The 19,331-nt window shown below is 34.0% G+C and overlaps 2 protein-coding genes and 1 long non-coding RNA gene across 4 annotated transcripts; 1 reads left to right on the plus strand and 2 right to left on the minus strand.

Moving 5' to 3' along the window:
* Nucleotides 1–18: 18 nt before the first annotated feature.
* On the minus strand, nucleotides 19–723 carry LOC133669044 (uncharacterized). The gene has a single exon (XM_062089053.1). The coding sequence runs from the start codon at nucleotides 721–723 to the stop codon at nucleotides 19–21; it is 705 nt and encodes a 234-aa protein (XP_061945037.1).
* A 3,017-nt stretch (nucleotides 724–3,740) lies between these two features.
* On the plus strand, nucleotides 3,741–7,252 carry LOC133670149 (uncharacterized). Its single transcript, XM_062090641.1, has 7 exons — nucleotides 3,741–4,194; nucleotides 4,421–4,587; nucleotides 4,945–5,156; nucleotides 5,581–5,835; nucleotides 5,974–6,060; nucleotides 6,449–6,621; nucleotides 6,778–7,252. Exons 1-7 carry the CDS (start codon nucleotides 3,815–3,817, stop codon nucleotides 6,887–6,889), a joined length of 1,386 nt encoding a protein of 461 aa, XP_061946625.1. The 5' UTR covers nucleotides 3,741–3,814; the 3' UTR covers nucleotides 6,890–7,252.
* On the minus strand, nucleotides 6,178–9,320 carry LOC133670150 (uncharacterized). Of its 2 annotated transcripts, XR_009834016.1 has the most exons (3): nucleotides 8,010–8,977; nucleotides 7,574–7,647; nucleotides 6,178–7,430 (listed from the first exon to the last, which is right to left on the minus strand). It is a non-coding gene; the product is annotated as an uncharacterized LOC133670150 (long non-coding RNA). The 2 variants fall into 2 exon arrangements; XR_009834015.1 differs by lacking the exon at nucleotides 6,178–7,430 and having other exon boundaries at nucleotides 7,450–7,647; nucleotides 8,010–9,320.
* Between the last annotated feature and the right edge of the window lie 10,011 nt (nucleotides 9,321–19,331).

Here is a 19,331-nt window from a genome sequence, read left to right on the forward strand (position 1 = left end):
AAACTAATCACTCGTTAATTAGAGTGTCAAAACAAGACCAGGCACAGACTTGTTATCAGAGACCTTGCTTTGCCAAACGCTTTGGCAACTAGCCCTAGGCTGAGAAGTGCTAATCGCCGGTGATGATGATATTGATGACCCTCCATCTCCAAAACGGGTGACAGTAACAGAAGTGTTGAAGTACTCTCTAACATGGGTAATGATCCCATTTGTGACAGTCCATGCATGAACCCACGAAACATTCCAATCCTTGCTAAACCCTTCAACAAGGACCATTGATCCAAAGGCGACAACATTGGAGAGGGGGTACTGAAAGATGAAGGAGTTGTTGTTCGGTCTTACTGACGAAGATGAAGATGGTGGTTGGCCAGTGAGTAAGCTCATCAAATGTTGTTGGTGAATTGGTGGACCATGAAACCACCACTCTAGGTCAGGTGCTAGCAAGCGGTGTGCCGTTTCGATGTCTTTGTTGACTAGGGCATCATACAGGGCTACCACAACCCTCTTGTTATGTTCTCCTTCGATCTCCTCCAGGCTTGCTCGCTTGGTTTCCAGTTTTAAAGAACAAAGAGATCGATGTAGTCTTAGGGGAAGAAAGAAAGAGAGGGGTGATTGCGTTTTGCTTTTGTTGTTTTTGGATTTGAGATTTGAACATGGGAGCTTTGGGGGTGGTTTTATGGGGAATGTAAAGAGAACGTGGACTGTACGTGTCATGAGTTCCATGGATGGTGATGAGTCAAAGGACCTACAGGCTACAAAGTCAAGCTTTAGGTTCCATATATAATTTTGAGGCCAATATTTAATTAGTTAAGTACTAATTACATGATAAGTGAGAAAGTTTATTAAGAATGGAAATAATTTCACAAATAATATATGTATTTTAATAAATTAATCCGGTGAGTAAGAAGATTTTGTTTTCTTTCTTAATTTTTTAGATTCAAATCTTAATTAAAATCAAAACTCAAATAAAACTAATAATTAAATTCTTCTAATGGGAAACATATTTTTAAAATCATTTAGAAAAAAGATTTAATTAATCTCTGATTCAAAGATACCTTAAGTACTTTTAATGACAAAAATACATACAGGTATTTTTTTTTTTGAAAAAATCTAATAGGTCTCCACGTAAAAAACAAATCTTTCTTTAAGTTCATTAACATCATGTCTTGTTCCTAAAATTTTTAAAATTATACAAATCCTGAAAATATATATCTGGACTTTATGTATATATCAATCTCTTGTCTAAGTACTCATGATGAACCCTAAACTCAGAGAATATACTTTCTGTCTACGCATAAATTAGTTATCCTTCATCGAAATTCAATCTCAATTTAAATATGGGAGTCCTCCTCAATTTGTTATGTGTCTGTATTCTTAGCCAAATGAATGGACAAGAGAAGTGTTTGTTCGTTATATGTTATACAGTTCGATCAAGGGACCTAAATTAAAGTGCTGCTTGCGGATGGGACTCACTTATTGGCAGTGACCTCTCGATCGAGGACAGAAGTTCAATGCCAAGAGAATATATAATGGAGATCTGCTTAGGCAACTCTTAGGTAGAACATTAGGTAGATGGGGTGGAGAAAGGAAGAGTTGTCTAACATGGTAGAGGGAGAGAGAGCTTTAGCAGAGAAGAGAGAGGTCGAGAGGAGAAGGAGGAAGAAAAAAAAAAGGAGGGAAAAGAGTTTTTTTCCAATTTAATTCGATTATACACGAAAATTGTATCTACATGTTTAGGTGGGTGCATGGCGTCTGTACAACCAACGTATATTATAAAACTGTGTTATTTAAAAAAATAATATTTAAGATATAATAATTTAGGCATATTTTCTAGTCAATATGCTTATATATTCTTTTTTAAATAAAAGAAAAACTACTCTTTGCATACCATAACTTTTTTTTAACTTCCACCGACGTGATGCAAGCACCATTTTTTTCTTTTTAAGAAAAAGACTAGACTTCATACACATTTTCAAACCAAGATTAAGCCAAAAATTAAAAAAAAAAAAAAATTTAATCGGCCCATGAGGCTCAGCCAAAAAGGGCAGTGCCTCTTTCTTTGACAATGAAGGCACAAATGTTTATACATGGACCAGGTGTGGAGCAATTGCTTGTGTGCCATGCATGTATATATTTTTAACACTGATGGAGATTGGTTGGACAACGACGACATTCATGGCCTTCAATATTCAACATTTCTGTGGTTATGAATGCTGCTATAAATGTGTGCCCACTAACCTTGCAAACTTCTCCTCAATTATAAATGTATGATTTTGGTTTGAAAATAACGTAATTGGAGATTTTTGTCTGTAATCTCTTGCAAGTTCTTCAAAAAGGGTAGAGAGTAGTTAAAGAATGGCACCTTTCGGCCATTCTCAGGTCATCACTTTGATATTAATAAGCAAAGTCACTGATCAGCCTGGTTGCATTTGTTCCCCCCCTAGGATTATGACCCCGCCGGCCCTATGATCTTCTTGTAGACTTATGTTGAGTTTATTCGCCGGGTTTGAAAGTGTGTTACGAGTAGAAATTTGTTAAAATTTATTTATTTTTATGTAAAATTATTTATTTTTATATTTTTTATTTTGATGTATGTTAGAGAATAATATAAATCATATCTTAAGATGGTTCTTTGACATGGTATTAGACCTTTGATAATCAAACAGTCACGAGTTCAAATCTCATTATCCTCATTTATTTAATAAAAATTAAGCACAATATAGTATGAATTTGTGCAAGTTTCAAACCTAAAGAACTTTTATTTAAAGGGGTTTGTCACTTGAGATGGTGTTTATTTAATAAAAATTAACAGTGTGAGTTTGTGCAAGTTTCAAGTCTAAAGAAATTTCATTTGAGAGGATGTGTTCTATTGAATTGGGATGATTTTTTGATATAAAAATTAAAATAAAAAAATATTAATTATTTTAATATATTTCTGAACAAAAAATAATTTAAAAAACTACTGCAATCATACTCATGCATCCAAACACCCCATCATTATGGGAACTAATTAAATATGGAGAGCTGCTATAATCTAACAACCAACATATATGATCATATGAGCTTTGCTTTAATTCTAACGAATCAACTTAAGAAAAAAACAAAATTGAAAGATCATTATTTATGCCGACATTTGACGAAGAAATTATCCCATTTGGAGATGGTTTTATTGTAAGAATTCTACTGGGTCGGTATTAATATTGTCATCAATAATTCATCGATCCACCAATAATTGATATAACAATTCCCTGTTCCAGGTCAAAGAAGTAATGTTTAATGGATTGATTTTATATTATGGTAATAAATTGATGAAATTATAATATCTTTTAATGCATTAAACCGACATAAAGAATATAAATATTTATTAATTTTAAATTTTTTGATTTTCAAAACTTATGGCTCAAAACTTAACCTAGATCGACTATGAATAGGATTTTTAAACTATGATTAAAACAATCATTGAACCATATATAGTGCATTGGAGGATTCAGACAAGCAGTAGATTGCATGCATCATGCCATCATCAAGTGATTTCCAGAATTTATCAACCTATGGTGGGCTCTTCTTCTTGTTAAATAAAAGTTCAAAACATTAGGGTTTAGTTTAATTTGTAAAAACTTCACGAGCCAATATGGGCCGAGAGTTAAGTTTGGGCTCTACACTAACAAAAAAAGGCCCAAGCCTTCATAAGCCCAAAACAACCCCAATAATACCTTTCCATAACCTTCCTTGTCTTGAACACAACACAGAAACCTCAAAAAACCCAAAACCTCACACCAAGACAGAACAGAAGCAAAATCCCAAAAACACAGAAATGTTGAGGTTTCTTGCGAGATCCTCACTGAAAAACCCTAAATGGAATCCAAAACCCATCATTGCTATTCCTCAATCACCACTTCACAATCACTTCTCTTCAAAATCAGGCAAATCATCAGCTCCAAAAGGAAACAACAACAAAGCCGACAATCAAAAACCCAAAAAGAACCCAAAAAGATCTGGCCTTGATGATTCAAAAACTGCTGTATCTGACACCAAAGAGACTACTGATGAAAGAGTGCTTCGTGCTCGCCTTCTTGCTCAAGACGAGAAGAACCCTTCACTTAATGCTGGTCCTAATGGGAGACCTTTGTTTACTAATATCAGTTCTCTCTCTCGACTCTCACGCAAAGACACTTGTTCTTACTTCAAATTCGGGTATTTGTTTAGCTGTTAATGTCTTTAGTTAAGTAAATATTGTGGCTTTTTATGTGTTTTTGAATTGGGTGTTGATAATGTTACTGAATTGGGTTCATTTTAATGTAACTTGTAATCGGTTTTTTGTTTTTGTTCTGTTGAATGTGATAGATATGTAAAAATGGAGTCATTATGTGTGTTTATTAGGCTGAATTAGGATTTTGTTTTTGTGTTTTGGGATTTGAAGAGAGAAGGAGCTGAACCAGATGTTGCCAGAGGGATTGCCAATGGGGATGGTTAAGGAGTTTGAGGAATCAATGAGGAGTGCTTTGCTTGTTCGACAAAGTTTTCTGGATCTTCGTGATAATTTTAGACGTATTGTTGATCCTCCTTTGCTCTCTTCTGATGGTAAAGGTATGGTTTTTTGTTACTATAGTTATAATGTTTTGGGTTTGATAAGCCATTGGTAGAATGATATCATTAGTATTTGCTCAATTTTGCATATGTTTAAAGCTAATTGGAGATAGTTTTGATTTTTTAGTGATGTGGGTAATTCTAGTTCTTAGTGTGTAGTGTGTATGTTATTGAAAATATTTTGAGTAGGGCTTCAATGAGTACTGCTATCCCTTATGATTTGACGTGTACAAGTAGGTGTGTGGTTAGGTAATTATCTGTAAAGTTGCAAAGAGATAGCTGCTTTTGTTGTGTATTGATAAGCTTAACGGTGTGAGAGGTCTTGATTGCTGTAAGTTGATGAATTTCTTTTTACAGGTCTGAAAGTTAGAAAGCAAATTGTATTAGATGGTCCTGCTAACTGCGGGAAGAGTATCACGCTTGCAATGCTTGTTCATTGGGCTCGTGAAGAAGGTTGGCTGGTGTTTTATGTTCCCAGAGGACGGGAGTGGACTCATGGTGGATATTTCTATAAAAACCCAATTACTGGTCTTTGGGATACACCTATTCAGGCAGAAAATGCTCTCAAGGTAAGAATTTTTAACATTTATTTTATTAAATGAATGTGATTGAAGAAGTATGAATGGTATGATCTGCTGAACTGCTATTATCTTCGGTAACAAATTGTTGATATCATGACATTAGTTTTGCTTCGAAAATGTAAGAAAAACAGGCAGGTCCATATCTTCTTCATTTTGTTTGCAGTTTATGTAATTGAGTTCCAAAAATCAGTGATTGGCAATCCAAGGTTACTCATGAAGCATGTTTAGGTCCAATCCCCCCTCCTAAAACAGAAAGATAATCCATGATTCTGATTCTCTTTTCTACAAATGATTCTTCAGAATGTGTGAATGTTCTTGCTGTTAACTTTTCTGTTGTTTTCTTCTCCATTTGTCTTGCTATGCTCAGTGTACTGAAAAATTTGTATTTTTCATACTGTTTATTTCTTTGCAGGATTTTGTAAAATACAATGAATCTCTCTTGAAGCAATTGCCATGCCATATATTTGATCCTGTTCCACTTGGAGAGGGTGCTGGAATTGGATTGTTAAAAGGAGTCGATTCAGTTCCAGTGCCTGAAAGCTCGACTTTGTATGACCTGGTTCAAATAGGAATCAAGCAAACACATGCAGCTGTTGGGGTAGTGCTCCGCTTGAGGAAAGAGTTATCACTTGTGAAGGATATTCCTGTCCTCTTTGCTATTGATCAAGTGAGACAGACTCTAGAATCAAATTCCCACATCATTTCATTTAGTTCTTTAAATGAACTAAGTTTAAGAATGCCACCAGAGTCATTCCATAGTTATTGATGTATCTTTTTTTAATTGTTGCTATCACTTTTTCTCCAGTATAATAACTGGTTTACGTTCAGCGAGTATGAGGAACCAGTAACTATGCGCTCATGTCGACCAGTACATGCTAGAGAACTTGCAATGGTCAGTATCAAATGCTCATCTTTGTCAAGTCTTTGATTGGTGTCGTGTTAAGCTCTTCCTGGAAAATTTTCCTGTTTACAATGCTCTTTGATTGGTCAGTATCAAATGCTACTCATCTTTGTCAAGTCCTAAAATTATTCTAATCTCTTTGGGTTGAAATGAGCACATGTATGTTGTGGATGTACCCTTGAAGAGAACTCATATTCTTAGGATGGTGATCATCTTTTTCCATGCAATGAGGATTTGGTCCTTGAGATTTAGTTTTCTTCCACCGTGGACATCTTGCACACACTTTTCTTATTCTTCTGGATAGTTAATTTATTGGAATCAAGGACTGCTGGTTGGAGTTCATTGAACGTCACTCCATAACATTATACATCTCTTGCAGGTAAATGCTTTTAGGTCTATGATGCATAATAGCATGATGGTGGGTGCCTTTTCTCATTCAACAGCAGTTGGAAAGTTGCGCAAGGATTTGCCAGATGTCCCTTTAGATGCTCGTGTTAATTTAACACGATATGGTTTAGATGAAGCAGCTGCTGTTTGCCATTACTACCTTAGGTATGTAGAGGAATGCATATGATTGCCGGGTAGACTATATCAGTGATGAAGCACACTCTCATTCAACTGGCTGGATTCTTATAAATAATGCAGAACTTGCCAAATACTTTCTCCTTGATGCAGTTCTGACTTGGTTTTATTTGTTAACTTTGGCAGGCAAAGATTATTGCCTCGAGAAGCATTCTCAGAGGAGAGCTGGAAGAAGATATATTATTTGTCAAATGGAAATGGAGCAGAAATGAGAGTGCTACTTCCTTTAATGCAGTGACCCATTGAAGATGCTATCCTTGGACAAATTTAAACAGAGTTTGGCACAATTGCCGTTCAATCTTGTGGTCTTTGGTTTCCAAGCCGCATGGCACTTTCTGCATCCTAAAAGTGAGATTAGCAAAATACAGTTCCCTGCGTTTTGAATCCTTTATGTGATGACAGCAGTTAGAGTCGCAAAGTGAGAATTTGGCAATTTTTGCCACAATATTGACTTGCTTGGTTCAGACAACTCTTGCAGCTCAAGCATGTACGGATCAGTTACACATTTTGTAGTTCTGATTGATTGTAGAAGATTGATTTCTTGTGATAACTGATAATAGTTCTCATTTTCCAAGCCAAAATTTTATGGTTCTTTCTTCTAGATTTTAGTTTAATGATGGTTGCAAGTTTATATCGCTACTTGATGGTATGCAATCTGTTGGAAAGTTGCGTAAGTTTAAATCACCGACCTTTTGACCAAGTGGACTAGGTCGCCAGTTGATCTGTTTTTCACCCAGTTTAACATGAAACTTAGCCCAGGTTGTACGTTGGAATTGAGACTTGAGAATTGCGCGCACATGCAAAGAAATAACAAATGCATTCCCGTGAGTATGGAACGATGTACAAATGTAAATTCTCAGTTCAATTGTTACTGTCCATATAAGAAAATTATAATCAAAGATACTATCAAGCAATGACATACAGATCCAGGAAATATGGTTAACAAAATTTACTCCGCCGGGCATAAATCTGGCGAAGCTCGTATATGAGACTGGTCTGCATCAAATCAAACGTGATATTAGAATCCCGATATCAACTTCCCAGTTGGAAAAATGAAGGAACTTCCAAAACGAGATTAAGCTGAATTTAGGCCATAATCCATAGCTGGTGAGCTTTATGTCGACCATAACCAGAAGGAAACCATTTTAACAGGATTAAACAATGATTGCATTCATAAATAGTTGGAAAACGGATGGAATGTAATCAGTTCAATGTAGATGAAAATGCAGAATTAAGTTTTCATGCCAACGTTTGAAGTAGGCAAAGAACAAAGCTAGAAAAGGAAGAAAGCAAAAAACAAACTGAATTTTTTGCAACTATCATTTACAGCAATTATTGATAATGTTCATTGATAATACCTGCGCTACAATGGAATCGCCTCGATAGATCGTGCATGATCTTTGGAAGGGGAAACCTTTCACCTTAAAGTCAGGTTTTGACTCTCAAGAAACCTCTCCGACGAGAAAGACCTCCAGCTCAGTTTTTGCAAGCTTTTTCACAGTCCTTTTCACTCTGAAGATCAAGTTCTTGTCCCTATTATCACCACCCTTGAAACCTTGCCAATAACCTTTCTGCAACCAAGAAATAAATCAAGTTGCTTCTCACAGCCCATGGAAGAATAAGCACACAGAATCTGCAACCAATGACATGAAGCAATAACCTCATCATCTTATATCAAAAAGAGAGACAGAAAAACAAACTTGAGATCTATTGAAAGGATCAGGTTATAACTTAGTCTCTTCGATTCTTGCTGATAATTATATTATCAAGGAGCGAGCAGCTGTTTTTTCGGGTTTCATGGTTTTGAAATCAAACTGGATACAATAATTCTTTTTTTGAAAGAGTTTTACAATTGGAAATCTTAAGAAAAAACCAACGTTCATATGTATTTTAAACATGAAGGACTAATTTATAAGTGTATTTCAAATCTAAGGACAAAACAATGATTAATTTGTAAAACCAAGACATTAGAGATGTGGCTGGCTAGCGCATCAGCTGGCCCTGTCTCCATATTAATTTCATGGCCAGCTAATTGTTGGACCACATCGGCTCAACATCCTTGAACAACTGTATCTACACAAAAAACAGACTGGAATACATTGATCGGAGATGGTGGTTCTGTTTTTAATTTCCGGCCCGACAGCGATCTTCACATGTAAAAGGAATTTAGTTGAAACAAATGAAGAACAATAGTTGACTTAATATCTTTGTACGAAGATTTATTTGCGATTCTATTTTAACGATCGCAGAGAAGAATTTGACGGTCCCTTGAAACCAGCAGGAATTAATAAGCTGGAAGTATTTGTTAGCTGTCTAACTCAATGTCATCGTTGAGAATAATTGAGTGTCGGACTTAATATATGGGCAACTTTTACAATAATTCAATATCTTCATTTAATAAAAAAATTTAAAAATAAATAAAATATATTTGTCAATTATATTTCAATTATAAGATTGACCCACTTAATAAAATACCTCAAATATAAAATAAAGATTGCTCAAGACTTTTCTTATCATTCACACATAAAAAATAAAATAAAAATTATTTCTTAAATATTTTATTTATAATTTTACCCAATAACCCTGTTCATTTTTAACAGGTTATGAGCACATCAAATCATTTTTGACGTCTTGCTAATTTGCAACCTTACAGTATATTATCCTGCTTTCCTTCCCCTGATCAGATACTGGGAGGGTTGTGGTCTAAGTGGTGAGTGGTCTTGCTAGGTGCCATGGATATGGTTCTATCCCTTCCACCCACAAATCATCAGCCATTTGTTCTGAAAATACATGTTAATTTCCCGAGGTCAAATTAGGACTTTTCCACTGATTTGTGCACATGAAATATCCCTTCTTCCTAGGCATGCATGTATTATCTGTCGAGTTCAAGTTCTTGGCTTCTGTACATCACGTTGCTTCTACTCACAGTGAGGCCCTGATTTGTCTCTCAGTTGCGTTGCCTCAGATAGAGGGAATCAATTAATTCAATAATTAAGTTACCTTGGCAAATGGGTTTCAGTTCTCTCTCCCGTGTATACACAGGACAGGCATCCTTTTCTTCCACGTCAAGATTTTTCCACCATTGGTTAATTTGGACTTATGCATGGGCATGTATAGGAATGTTAGTCAATTAAAATATTATTGGTTGTGAGTTTTTCACTGTAGTCCATCTATGATAAAAATATGTTTAGGGTTGAATAATTATTTGAGGGGTAGGATGCTTTAATTACACATTATCATTCTTAATTTGTTTAGGAGCAGCACCATCTTTTTATTATTTTAGCTGGATGCAGAACCCTCATAACAGGCCTTGGATGCACCGTAAGCTTTTCTCCTCATTCAAGAGATTTTGACTTCATACGTTGGCTCAATCACCTTCACTCATGTTTATCGTGAGAGTAATCTCATGGCAGATCACCTGGCTAAACAGGGAGTCCGAAGATCAACTAACTTTGTTGCATGGTTTTGAATCATCCAACTGTTATGTGGGTCCTCTTTGTTTTAGTCCTGATTGTGACTCCTGGTGGAAATGGGATGTTGTTCAGGGGGTTCTTGATGGTATTGCTTTATATAAATTGACTGATCTAGTTTCTCTGTTCTTATGTGTGGAGGCGATGCTGCTCTTCTGCTTGTTAAGATGCTAAAGGTTGATTTCTTGAGAGGCCATGGCCGACTCCAGCAAGAGTACTTAAGGAGTAATCTGGTTAATTTAACTCCATACCATCCTGCATTCTCTGTCATTTCTCTGGAGAATACGAGTAGGCCTAGGGAGGGGTTGATGTTTCCAGTTGTGTGTTGCATTGTCTGATCAAGACGTTAATTTTTTTTTGTTTAATGTAGATGTTCGGGCCAACTTGCGTGTACCTCGATTAATCTCATAAATCCTAAAGTTAACAACCATGTAAATCTTTAATAAACATCATGTATATAAATAACTATGAAACTTGAATATAAAACTATAAAAATAAACAAACCTCTTGAATTTCAACTATCTGCAACTCCAGACGTTAATATTAATTTGGCTAATCAGTAAAGTACGTACGAGGTAGAAGTTTGGTTTTATGGAAGTAGCCCCTGGAATTATTGCTTGGCAACTCTAGTTTGTGTGGCGACAAAGTTGCATCTTTTTGGCTAATCGGTAACTTGGTCTTGTTGCCCATCTCATTTGTTAGATATTCCACTAAACTTGATCTTATTGCAGATTTTGTATTTTGACATTCTCGCCAGCTTCTGCGTTTTAATGCAATACTTTATTTCTTAAAAAATTAAAAATAAATAACAGTATAATTATCATATTATCTTTAAAAAGTAAACAATCATAACTTTTGATTTAGGTATATATAATAATTTTAATTTTATCATGAATAATTGAATTACACTAATACCCTTCCTAAGCAAATTTATTAGCTTTGCCTTGCCTTTGGGGACTTGATTGTCATTTTCTAATAGTTTTTTTTGTTATTGTTATCTAGTACTAGCAACATTTTTATTTTTTTATAATTTTATAAATAGTTAAATTACTTCATTAATCTTGCCATTCCTTATATTTTTTTTTTGAAGTGTTTGACCTTTCATAATTTTTTTATAGTATGAGTTTATTCAATTATTTTCATTTGTATTTATCATTTAAGCCATGAGTTTTTCATGGTTAAATAAAAAGGTTTAGTAAACATAATTAGGTAAATATGTTATCTTTACAGTTTCTTTCTTTGTTATTGTTAACGATTTTTTTTAGTTACATAAATGGTTATTGATTTACTTGGATTTTTTAAATGATACTTTTATTTCTTTCATGTAGAATAATACATTGAAGCAGCCTGCATATCTGTTATTTGTTTTTAAAATTATAACATGCATGCTAAATTCATTATTTTAATTTTTTTAGTTTTTTTTGCTTACAATGTTTTTGGAAAAAAAAATATTATTATTTTATTGTTTATACTTGGCCTATTTATACCATTCTTTTTGTTCTTTTTTTTTTAAATTCTTTTGTAATTTGTTTTTTGATGTTTTTTTTTCTTTACATTTTTTATTTTTGAAAATTTATTCTACACAGACTAAGAAAATGATGTTTCACTTTAGCAATTGCAACATTGTTTTATTTTTCAGCTATGTTAAAAATTAGCTTGAGATCTTATATATTTTTATTAATGCATATGATCTTTATTAAATGTAAGTATTGACTTTATAATTCACAACTATTTTTTTTACTTGATGTAAAAAAATACATTCATAACACTTACACATTAATTCTTTTGCGTTGGAAAAAAATTATTCGACTTGCAGCCAGATAAGTTGAATAGACGTGTTTTTTTTTTTATTTTTTTTTTATAATCATCGAGAGTATATTGAGAAGGCCATAAAGCGAATAGCCAAAGAGAAATACAAGCGATATAAAAAAGAAAAAAGAAAAAAGAAAAAAACTGATCTACTACAGCAAACAACAAGAAGACTACCTAAGATTTCTTATTACACCATAATTTGATGCCATCAGAAGATCTTAAGAGGTCATTTCCTGTATAATTGAAGTTTGAATCTTGAGTATGCAACCAAATAGCAACCCGATGAAGGATAGTGGAGAAACAATCAAACAAGTTTATAGTTCCCTCCTCAAAAACAATTTTGTTCCTCAGCAACCATATACCCCAAATAGTACTACTTGAAATTAATCTCCAAGCTGATCTTTGGAATTTGCCATGAACCATTTCGGGCCACTGCAGAAGCAGCAAGTCAATTGTTCTCGGTAAACAACATTGGATACCCCACCAATCCAAAACTTTCATCCAAACACTCATAGAAAAGTTACAATGTATAAAAAGATGCTCTGAGGTTTTCAAATTTGAGCTGCAAAAGACACATGAAGCTTGTGTGGCAGACAAAACAGTCCGTTGATGGAGAAAAGCTCTTGTACTAACTTTGTCCTGTACTGCCAACCAGAGAAACACCTGAACTTTCGGAGGGGGCCCTTTAATCCAAACATTGGCTTCGAAGACTCTATCAGTCGCAGAGGAGGTATTGTCAATTAGGGTGCAACACGATTTAACTGAGAAGTTGTCATCAGAATTGCATGGCCATATAAGTTTGTCATCTTTTCCTTGACGAATTATCGTTGGCTCCAGCATTGAGAGCAAATGATGATATTGTTGCTCTTCATAAGATAAGAGCTTTCTATGCCAAACCAGATTCCATCGCCATTGATCATTCACCCATTGACCCATCTCATTAACCAAACCATTCCGAAAAGTAGAAATTTGGTAAAGCTTAGGGAAAATGCTACGTAAAGCATTTGATCCTATCCACACGTCAGACCAGAAAAGGATGGAGGATCCATCTCCAATCTTGAATTTAATGTTTTCACACAATACTAAGCCGATGACACTGTTTGGATCCAAGATTGACAAAACGTCTTTCCAAAATGGGGAAATATGACCATGCAATTTTGGGATTCCATTCTCGAAAGTTGGGGAGTAAAGATGGGTTGTTACCTGTTTCCATAATGCATGGTCTGGTAAGCTTAGCCTCCATATCCATTTGAAAAGCATGGATATATTTTTTGACATTAAAGAACCCAACCCGAGACCTCCTTCTTTTCTAGCTTTCACAACAATACGCCACTGCACCTTGCAGATTTTCTTTTGCTTCGCCACTCCAGACCACAAGAATCTTCGTTGAATAGATGTTAGTATATTACAGACACCTTTCGGCATAAGAAAAGAAGATATATAATATACTGGCAATGAACTCAAGACACTTTTGATTAGGCAGATACGTCCTGCCATACTAAGCATACGACCTCTCCACATGCTCAACTTTCATCTGAAATTCTCAATAATAGGCTTCCATGTAGACAATCTTTTAGGATTGGATCCTAAAGGCATGCCTAGATAAGAGCAAGGCAAGAAATCAAATCTGCAAAAGACTGAATATGTCATACTAGCACAAGTATCTTTCCCAACATTTATGCCAATTAAAGAGCTTTTATGGAAGTTAATGTGCAAACCTGAACAAATAGCGAACCACAACAGGATCTTTTTAACTGTTTTGACCATATGAAGATTAGCAGGCATGAAGATCAAAGTGTCGTCTGCATATTGTAGGTGACTGAGGCAAAAGCTGTCTCCAAAAGGGATACCTTTGAAAAGATCATTTGAAGGTGCTCTTTGAAACAAAACAGATAATCCCTCTGCTGCTATTAGAAAAAGGAATGGAGAAAGGGGGTCACCTTGGCGAATCCCACGGCCCATCAAGAATTCCTTAGAAGGAGATCAATTAATCAACACTGATAATTTTGCAGTGGAGATGCAAGTGTTGATCCAATTAATCCATTTTTCACCAAAACCCATATGCCTCATAACTTGCTCTAAATAATCCCTTAGACGTGTTAAAATCTTATTTTTTGTATTTATTAACACAAATAGTTTTCATAGGTTTTTTTTATTTATAATTATAATTTTTTAAAAAATATAAATTTGAAAAGCTTACATATTTATTTTTTGTTTTTTGCCAAAAAACTTTATCCAACCTGTGGCGAAATGGGAGTAACAAAATTAGTTTAATCTAAAAGTGATGGATACCAAATTAACTTTATCTGAATAGGTGGATATTTTTTGAATCCAGTTGATAATGGATAGAGTATGAATATTATTAAACTCAACCCAAAAATACCTGAATCAAACTGAAATATATATTTAAATTATATAACTATATTTTTAGAATATTTAAATTTTTTAATACAATATGATATATATATATATATATATATATATATATATATATATAGACACACACACACACACCTTAATATTGACATAAAATACACACACACACACACACACACACACATATATATATATATATGAATAATATTTATCATTTTATCATTTAATACACACACATGTATACAGATATATATTAACTATTATTTTTTATTGATTAGTAAATACTAATAGATAATGAATACTCATTTAATACTTGAAATTTGATGAAGAATTTATAAATTTGTATTTAATAAATAATAAATAGAGTATGAATATAAAAAATTCAACCATTGTTTGCCATGTACCTGTATAATTTTAAACCAAAACCTAGACTAGGTAGTTATAAGGTTTTTATTTTATTTTAAATAAGCATCTCTCCACTCAAATACGTAACCTAACAGTTATTTCATCTGCACGCAAGTTGGAAGCTCGTATAGCCGAAACTAGTTGAAGCCGTGCTGCGCGGCCGGTTTATTTTTTATTTATATAAAATTATTGAAAAAATTTATAATATAAAAAATATTATTTTTTAATACTAATAATAATTATTTTTTAAATTTATTAATTATTTTATTAATAGTATTAATTATAATAAAAATAATAATATTTCTAACACAAATAATACTATTTTTTATATGAATATTTAGAATTTTAATAAAAATAATGATATTTATAACATAAATAATTATATTAAGAATTTCAAGGATGCTTACAAAACAAATAATAATATTTTTTTATCTCAAAACTTTGACTTATAACAAAAATAATAATATTTATAACACAAATAATAATATTTTTTTATCTCAAAACTTTGACTTATAACAAAAATAATAATATTTATAACACAAATAATAATATTTTTGATATGAACACTTTGAATTATAAGAGAAAAAATAATATTTATAACACACATTATTATATTAACATACATGTGGTTGAGTGTGGACGCGTCGAGACCCAAAGTGAGGGTTGGGTGTGGACACGTCCAGCCCAACCAAATTAGGGTGGGCGTGGCTGCATCCAGACCCAACAGGAGCTTCGGCGTGAACGCGTCCAACCTAACTTGGGGTGTAGGCGTGGACGTGTCCAAACTCAACTTGGGGTTGGTTGTGGACGCGTCCAGACCCAACCACAAGTTGGGCATGGCAGCGTCCGGGCCCAACTAGGGTTGGTCGTAGACTCGTCCAGGCCCAAGCCCAATTTGGGGTGTGGGCGTGGACGCGTCCAGCCCAACTTGAGATTGGGGTGGATACAGCCAGCCCCAACTTGGGGCTTGGGGCTTGGGGCTGGGGGCTGGGGGTGGACGCGTCCATACTTTTAATTATAATAAAAATAAAAATAATTATTTTAATCATAATAAAAATAATAATAATAACAGCAAAAATAATTCTATTTTTAATATTAATACTTTTGATCAAATAACAAATAATAATTATAACACAAATAATACTATTTTTAATATTAATACTTTTAATCATAATAAAAGAAATAAGTATAACACTATTTTTATTTTAAGTAATAATATTATAATAACAATGAAAAGCGGATACTTGACGTTTCGACCCTTCCATAGCAATCAAACCCGAGTGTCATGTGGCTCTTGGAAGTGCTTGGGTGAGCCTAGCTGCGCCCACCCCACATACAAACCCGAGTGCCACGTGGCAATGGGGTGGCTTGGGGAGAGCCAGGACACTTGGGTCATAGTAAAGGACCCGATTATCTGGGGTCCGGTGTTATAACCCAGCTCAATGGGTCTTTCGTGACCCAATTCTATTGGGTCTTGATGAAATATTTTAAATGTTTTAATTTTTATGATAATTAAAAGTATTACTATAAAAAAAATAGTATTATTAGTGTTATAAATATTTTAATTTTTATTATAATTAAAAGTATTACTCTTAAAAATAGTATAATTTGTGTTACAAATATTATTATTTTATTATAATGAATAGTATTTACATTAAAAATATAATTATTTTTATTAAAATTTAAAATATTCATATAAAAATAGTATTATTTTTGCTATAATTATTAATATTTTATTTATAATTAAAAGTATGAATACTAAAAATATTATCATTTATGGTGTCGCACGTCACCCAGCGCGGCAATTCGACGATTTTTCATTTCTTTTGCTGGATTGGTTCTTTGGGAGTCGCCACCTAGTATTTCATTGAGGGTTACTAGGAAACCCGGATTTACTGGTCGTTGTCAAATATTCAAGGGTAAGAGACTGATTGTGGCTAAAAAAGGTATTAGCACCCCTAACGCACCCTACCTGAGATAAGCTACTTTGCAGTTTGATGTGATTTAAAAATTTAAAATATTAATCAAATTTTAAGACTTTAATAAATCAATTATTAAGTCCCAGAAATATATAGAAACATGTTTTCATATTTTTATAGAAAATACAACTTGATTTTATTTATCCTTGAGATATTTAATCATATTCAAATTAAACACTCAATTCTTTTTGTCTTTTTAATTTTTATAATTCAATAACATAAATAAAAAGAAATACAAACACACACATCCCTTTTTACTATTTTCTCACCCATAATTACATGTTTACAAAATAACCAAAAAAAAACAAGAAAATCAAAACACAACAGTATCCAGACATACACAGCAACATTTGAAAATTACAAAAATAGCTTCGGGAACAGTGCTGGAGAATTCTGGGCATCTTCTGTGACTGTGAACAGTGGCGGCGCGTGGGTCCACGCGCCGCCGCGAAAACAGAGGGGGTCTGTAACAGCCTCCTCCCCTCTTCCTTTCTGCACCGACGGTGACCTGCAAACAAGGAAAAAAACGCAAGCAGTTGATTTTAATCCATTTCTGTCCAGACCGTTTCTTGGATTTTTTTCTTTTCTTCTCTTCCGTTTTGGATCTGTTTCTCTACAGATCTGTTCTTTTCTTCTTCTTTCACCTTTTCTGTTTTTGGGTGGCCGACGGTATGTTCAAAGGGCAGTGTGCTTTTGCTGGCGAGAGGGGAGGTCTCTGGAAATGGTTTTGGGGAGAAAGGTTACGAAAATGACAGAGGGGGAAGAGGGCCGATGGAGAGACTAGGGACGGTCTCTCTGGTTTTTTTGGGCAAATGGGTGGCGGCCCTGGAAGAGGAAGGCAAAAAATATTTAGGTTTAGGGTTTATTTTTTGGCTGCCCTCCCCTCTAAAATTTTCTCCCCCCCCGTGCCTGTCAATTTTTTCTCCCCCTTCTGTTTTTACTGTAGACTAGTATTTATAGGCAAAATGTTGCCATATTTTCAAACTAGTCCCTTAACTTTTCTTTTTCTTTTTTTTCTTTTTTTGGTAAATTTCAATTTTTGATATTTTTTGTACTTTTTAAAACGAGTAATATCAAAATCGATTCAATAAAAAAAATTAGTGATTGTAAAATTGACGTGTTAACAGTTGAACGCGTTCCAAATACCTTTAAAAATTTAAATTTTTCTGAGATGACGTCGAAAATGATGCAAATATATCAAAAATCAAAATTTTGGGGTTTTCATTGTTTTTTGCTTTTTTTTTATTTTTCTGAAAATTTATCAAAAATATAGGTCAAAAATTGGGTAACAACATATGGTATAAATAATAGTATTTTTATTATAAGTAATCATATTACAATAACAATAGCAAGTGAACACTTGACGCTTGGGTGACCCTGCTCAAGTGCCACCCTAGCACACCGACTCAAGTTTCTGGTGGCACTTAGGGGTGCTTGGGGTGAGCCAAGCAGCGCCTGCCCACGTGCCAATGGTGGTCGTTTGGGGTGAGGTAGCCCATGCCCGCTCAATGTGGGGCACCTGACACTTGGGTTTGAAGGAGAACCCATTGTCTTGAGTCCGACGTCAGCACCCAAGCTCAATGGGTCCTGCGTGACCCAATTTTATTGGGTCTTGATAAAAGATTTTAAATATTTTATTTTTTATTATAATTAAAAGTATTAATATAAAAAATAGTATTATTTGTGTCATAACTATTTTTATTATAATTTAAAGTATTAATAGTAAAAATAGTATAATTTGTGTTATAAATATTTTAATTTTTCTTATAATTAAAAGTATTATTCTTAAAAATAGTATAATTGGTGTTACAAATATTATTATTTATTATAATGAATAGTATTTGCATTAAAAATATAATTATTTTTACTAAAATTTAAAATATTCATATAAAAAATAGTATTATTTGTGTTATAAATATTATTATTTTATTTATAATTATTAGTTTGAATACTAAAAATATTATCAGTTGTGGTATAATGTTAATATTTTTATTATAAGTAATAGTATTATAATAAAAATAAAAAGTGAAAACCTGGCGCTTGTGCTACCCTAACGTCACATGGTTTTAGGGCTGCCTTAGTCAATCAGGTCTTTCCCAAGACCCAAGCTCCAGGTGATGCTGGGATCTACCCCATGCATTGGAGTGGCCCAAGCGCCAGGTGGCGCTCGGGTCTGCCTCGTGCAAGGGTTGGGCAGCCCAAGTGCCAGGTGTCCTTATATGTATAGTGCCAACGTCAGGTGCTCGCTCCTCATAACTTGCAGCCCCATCAAAACTTATGCTTATCATTTATTTTCCTAACCATCATTTCAATATCAAATACACCAAGTAAAAAAATAACCCCATTTTTTCCCCGCTGCCTTGCAACTCTTTGTATCAAGGGATAAATGTCATTATACTGCTCCAATCAACCATGCTTTATATCTGTATAAACAATAACACGTACACTAAGTCTTTGAGTATATTTTGTAATGTCAACACAGCATTGAAGCCTTGTACTGTTTGTGTAGAAGTTAACTCTCTCATCTGCCTCGGCTTTTCATACAGTTTCCTGGCAATCTTCATAAATGAACTCGTTACTAATGGCAAAGCTACCACTGACCTGATGATGATGGCCTGATGATGATAATCATTAAGGT

This window comes from Populus nigra, chromosome 12 (genome assembly GCF_951802175.1).
Source record: "Populus nigra chromosome 12, ddPopNigr1.1, whole genome shotgun sequence".
Taxonomy (NCBI): domain Eukaryota; kingdom Viridiplantae; phylum Streptophyta; class Magnoliopsida; order Malpighiales; family Salicaceae; genus Populus; species Populus nigra.

What these genes read in the sequence shown, in the direction of transcription:
- LOC133669044 (XM_062089053.1), bottom strand. Translation starts at nt 723, where the DNA reads ATGGAACTCATGACACGTACAGTCCACGTTCTCTTTACATTCCCCATA.
- LOC133670149 (XM_062090641.1), top strand. Translation starts at nt 3,815, where the DNA reads ATGTTGAGGTTTCTTGCGAGATCCTCACTGAAAAACCCTAAATGGAAT. An exon ending in TGTTCTTACTTCAAATTCGG is followed by an intron (nt 4,195 to 4,420) that starts GTATTTGTTTAG and finishes TGGGATTTGAAG; the next exon opens with AGAGAAGGAGCTGAACCAGA. An exon ending in TCCTCTTTGCTATTGATCAA is followed by an intron (nt 5,836 to 5,973) that starts GTGAGACAGACT and finishes CTTTTTCTCCAG; the next exon opens with TATAATAACTGGTTTACGTT.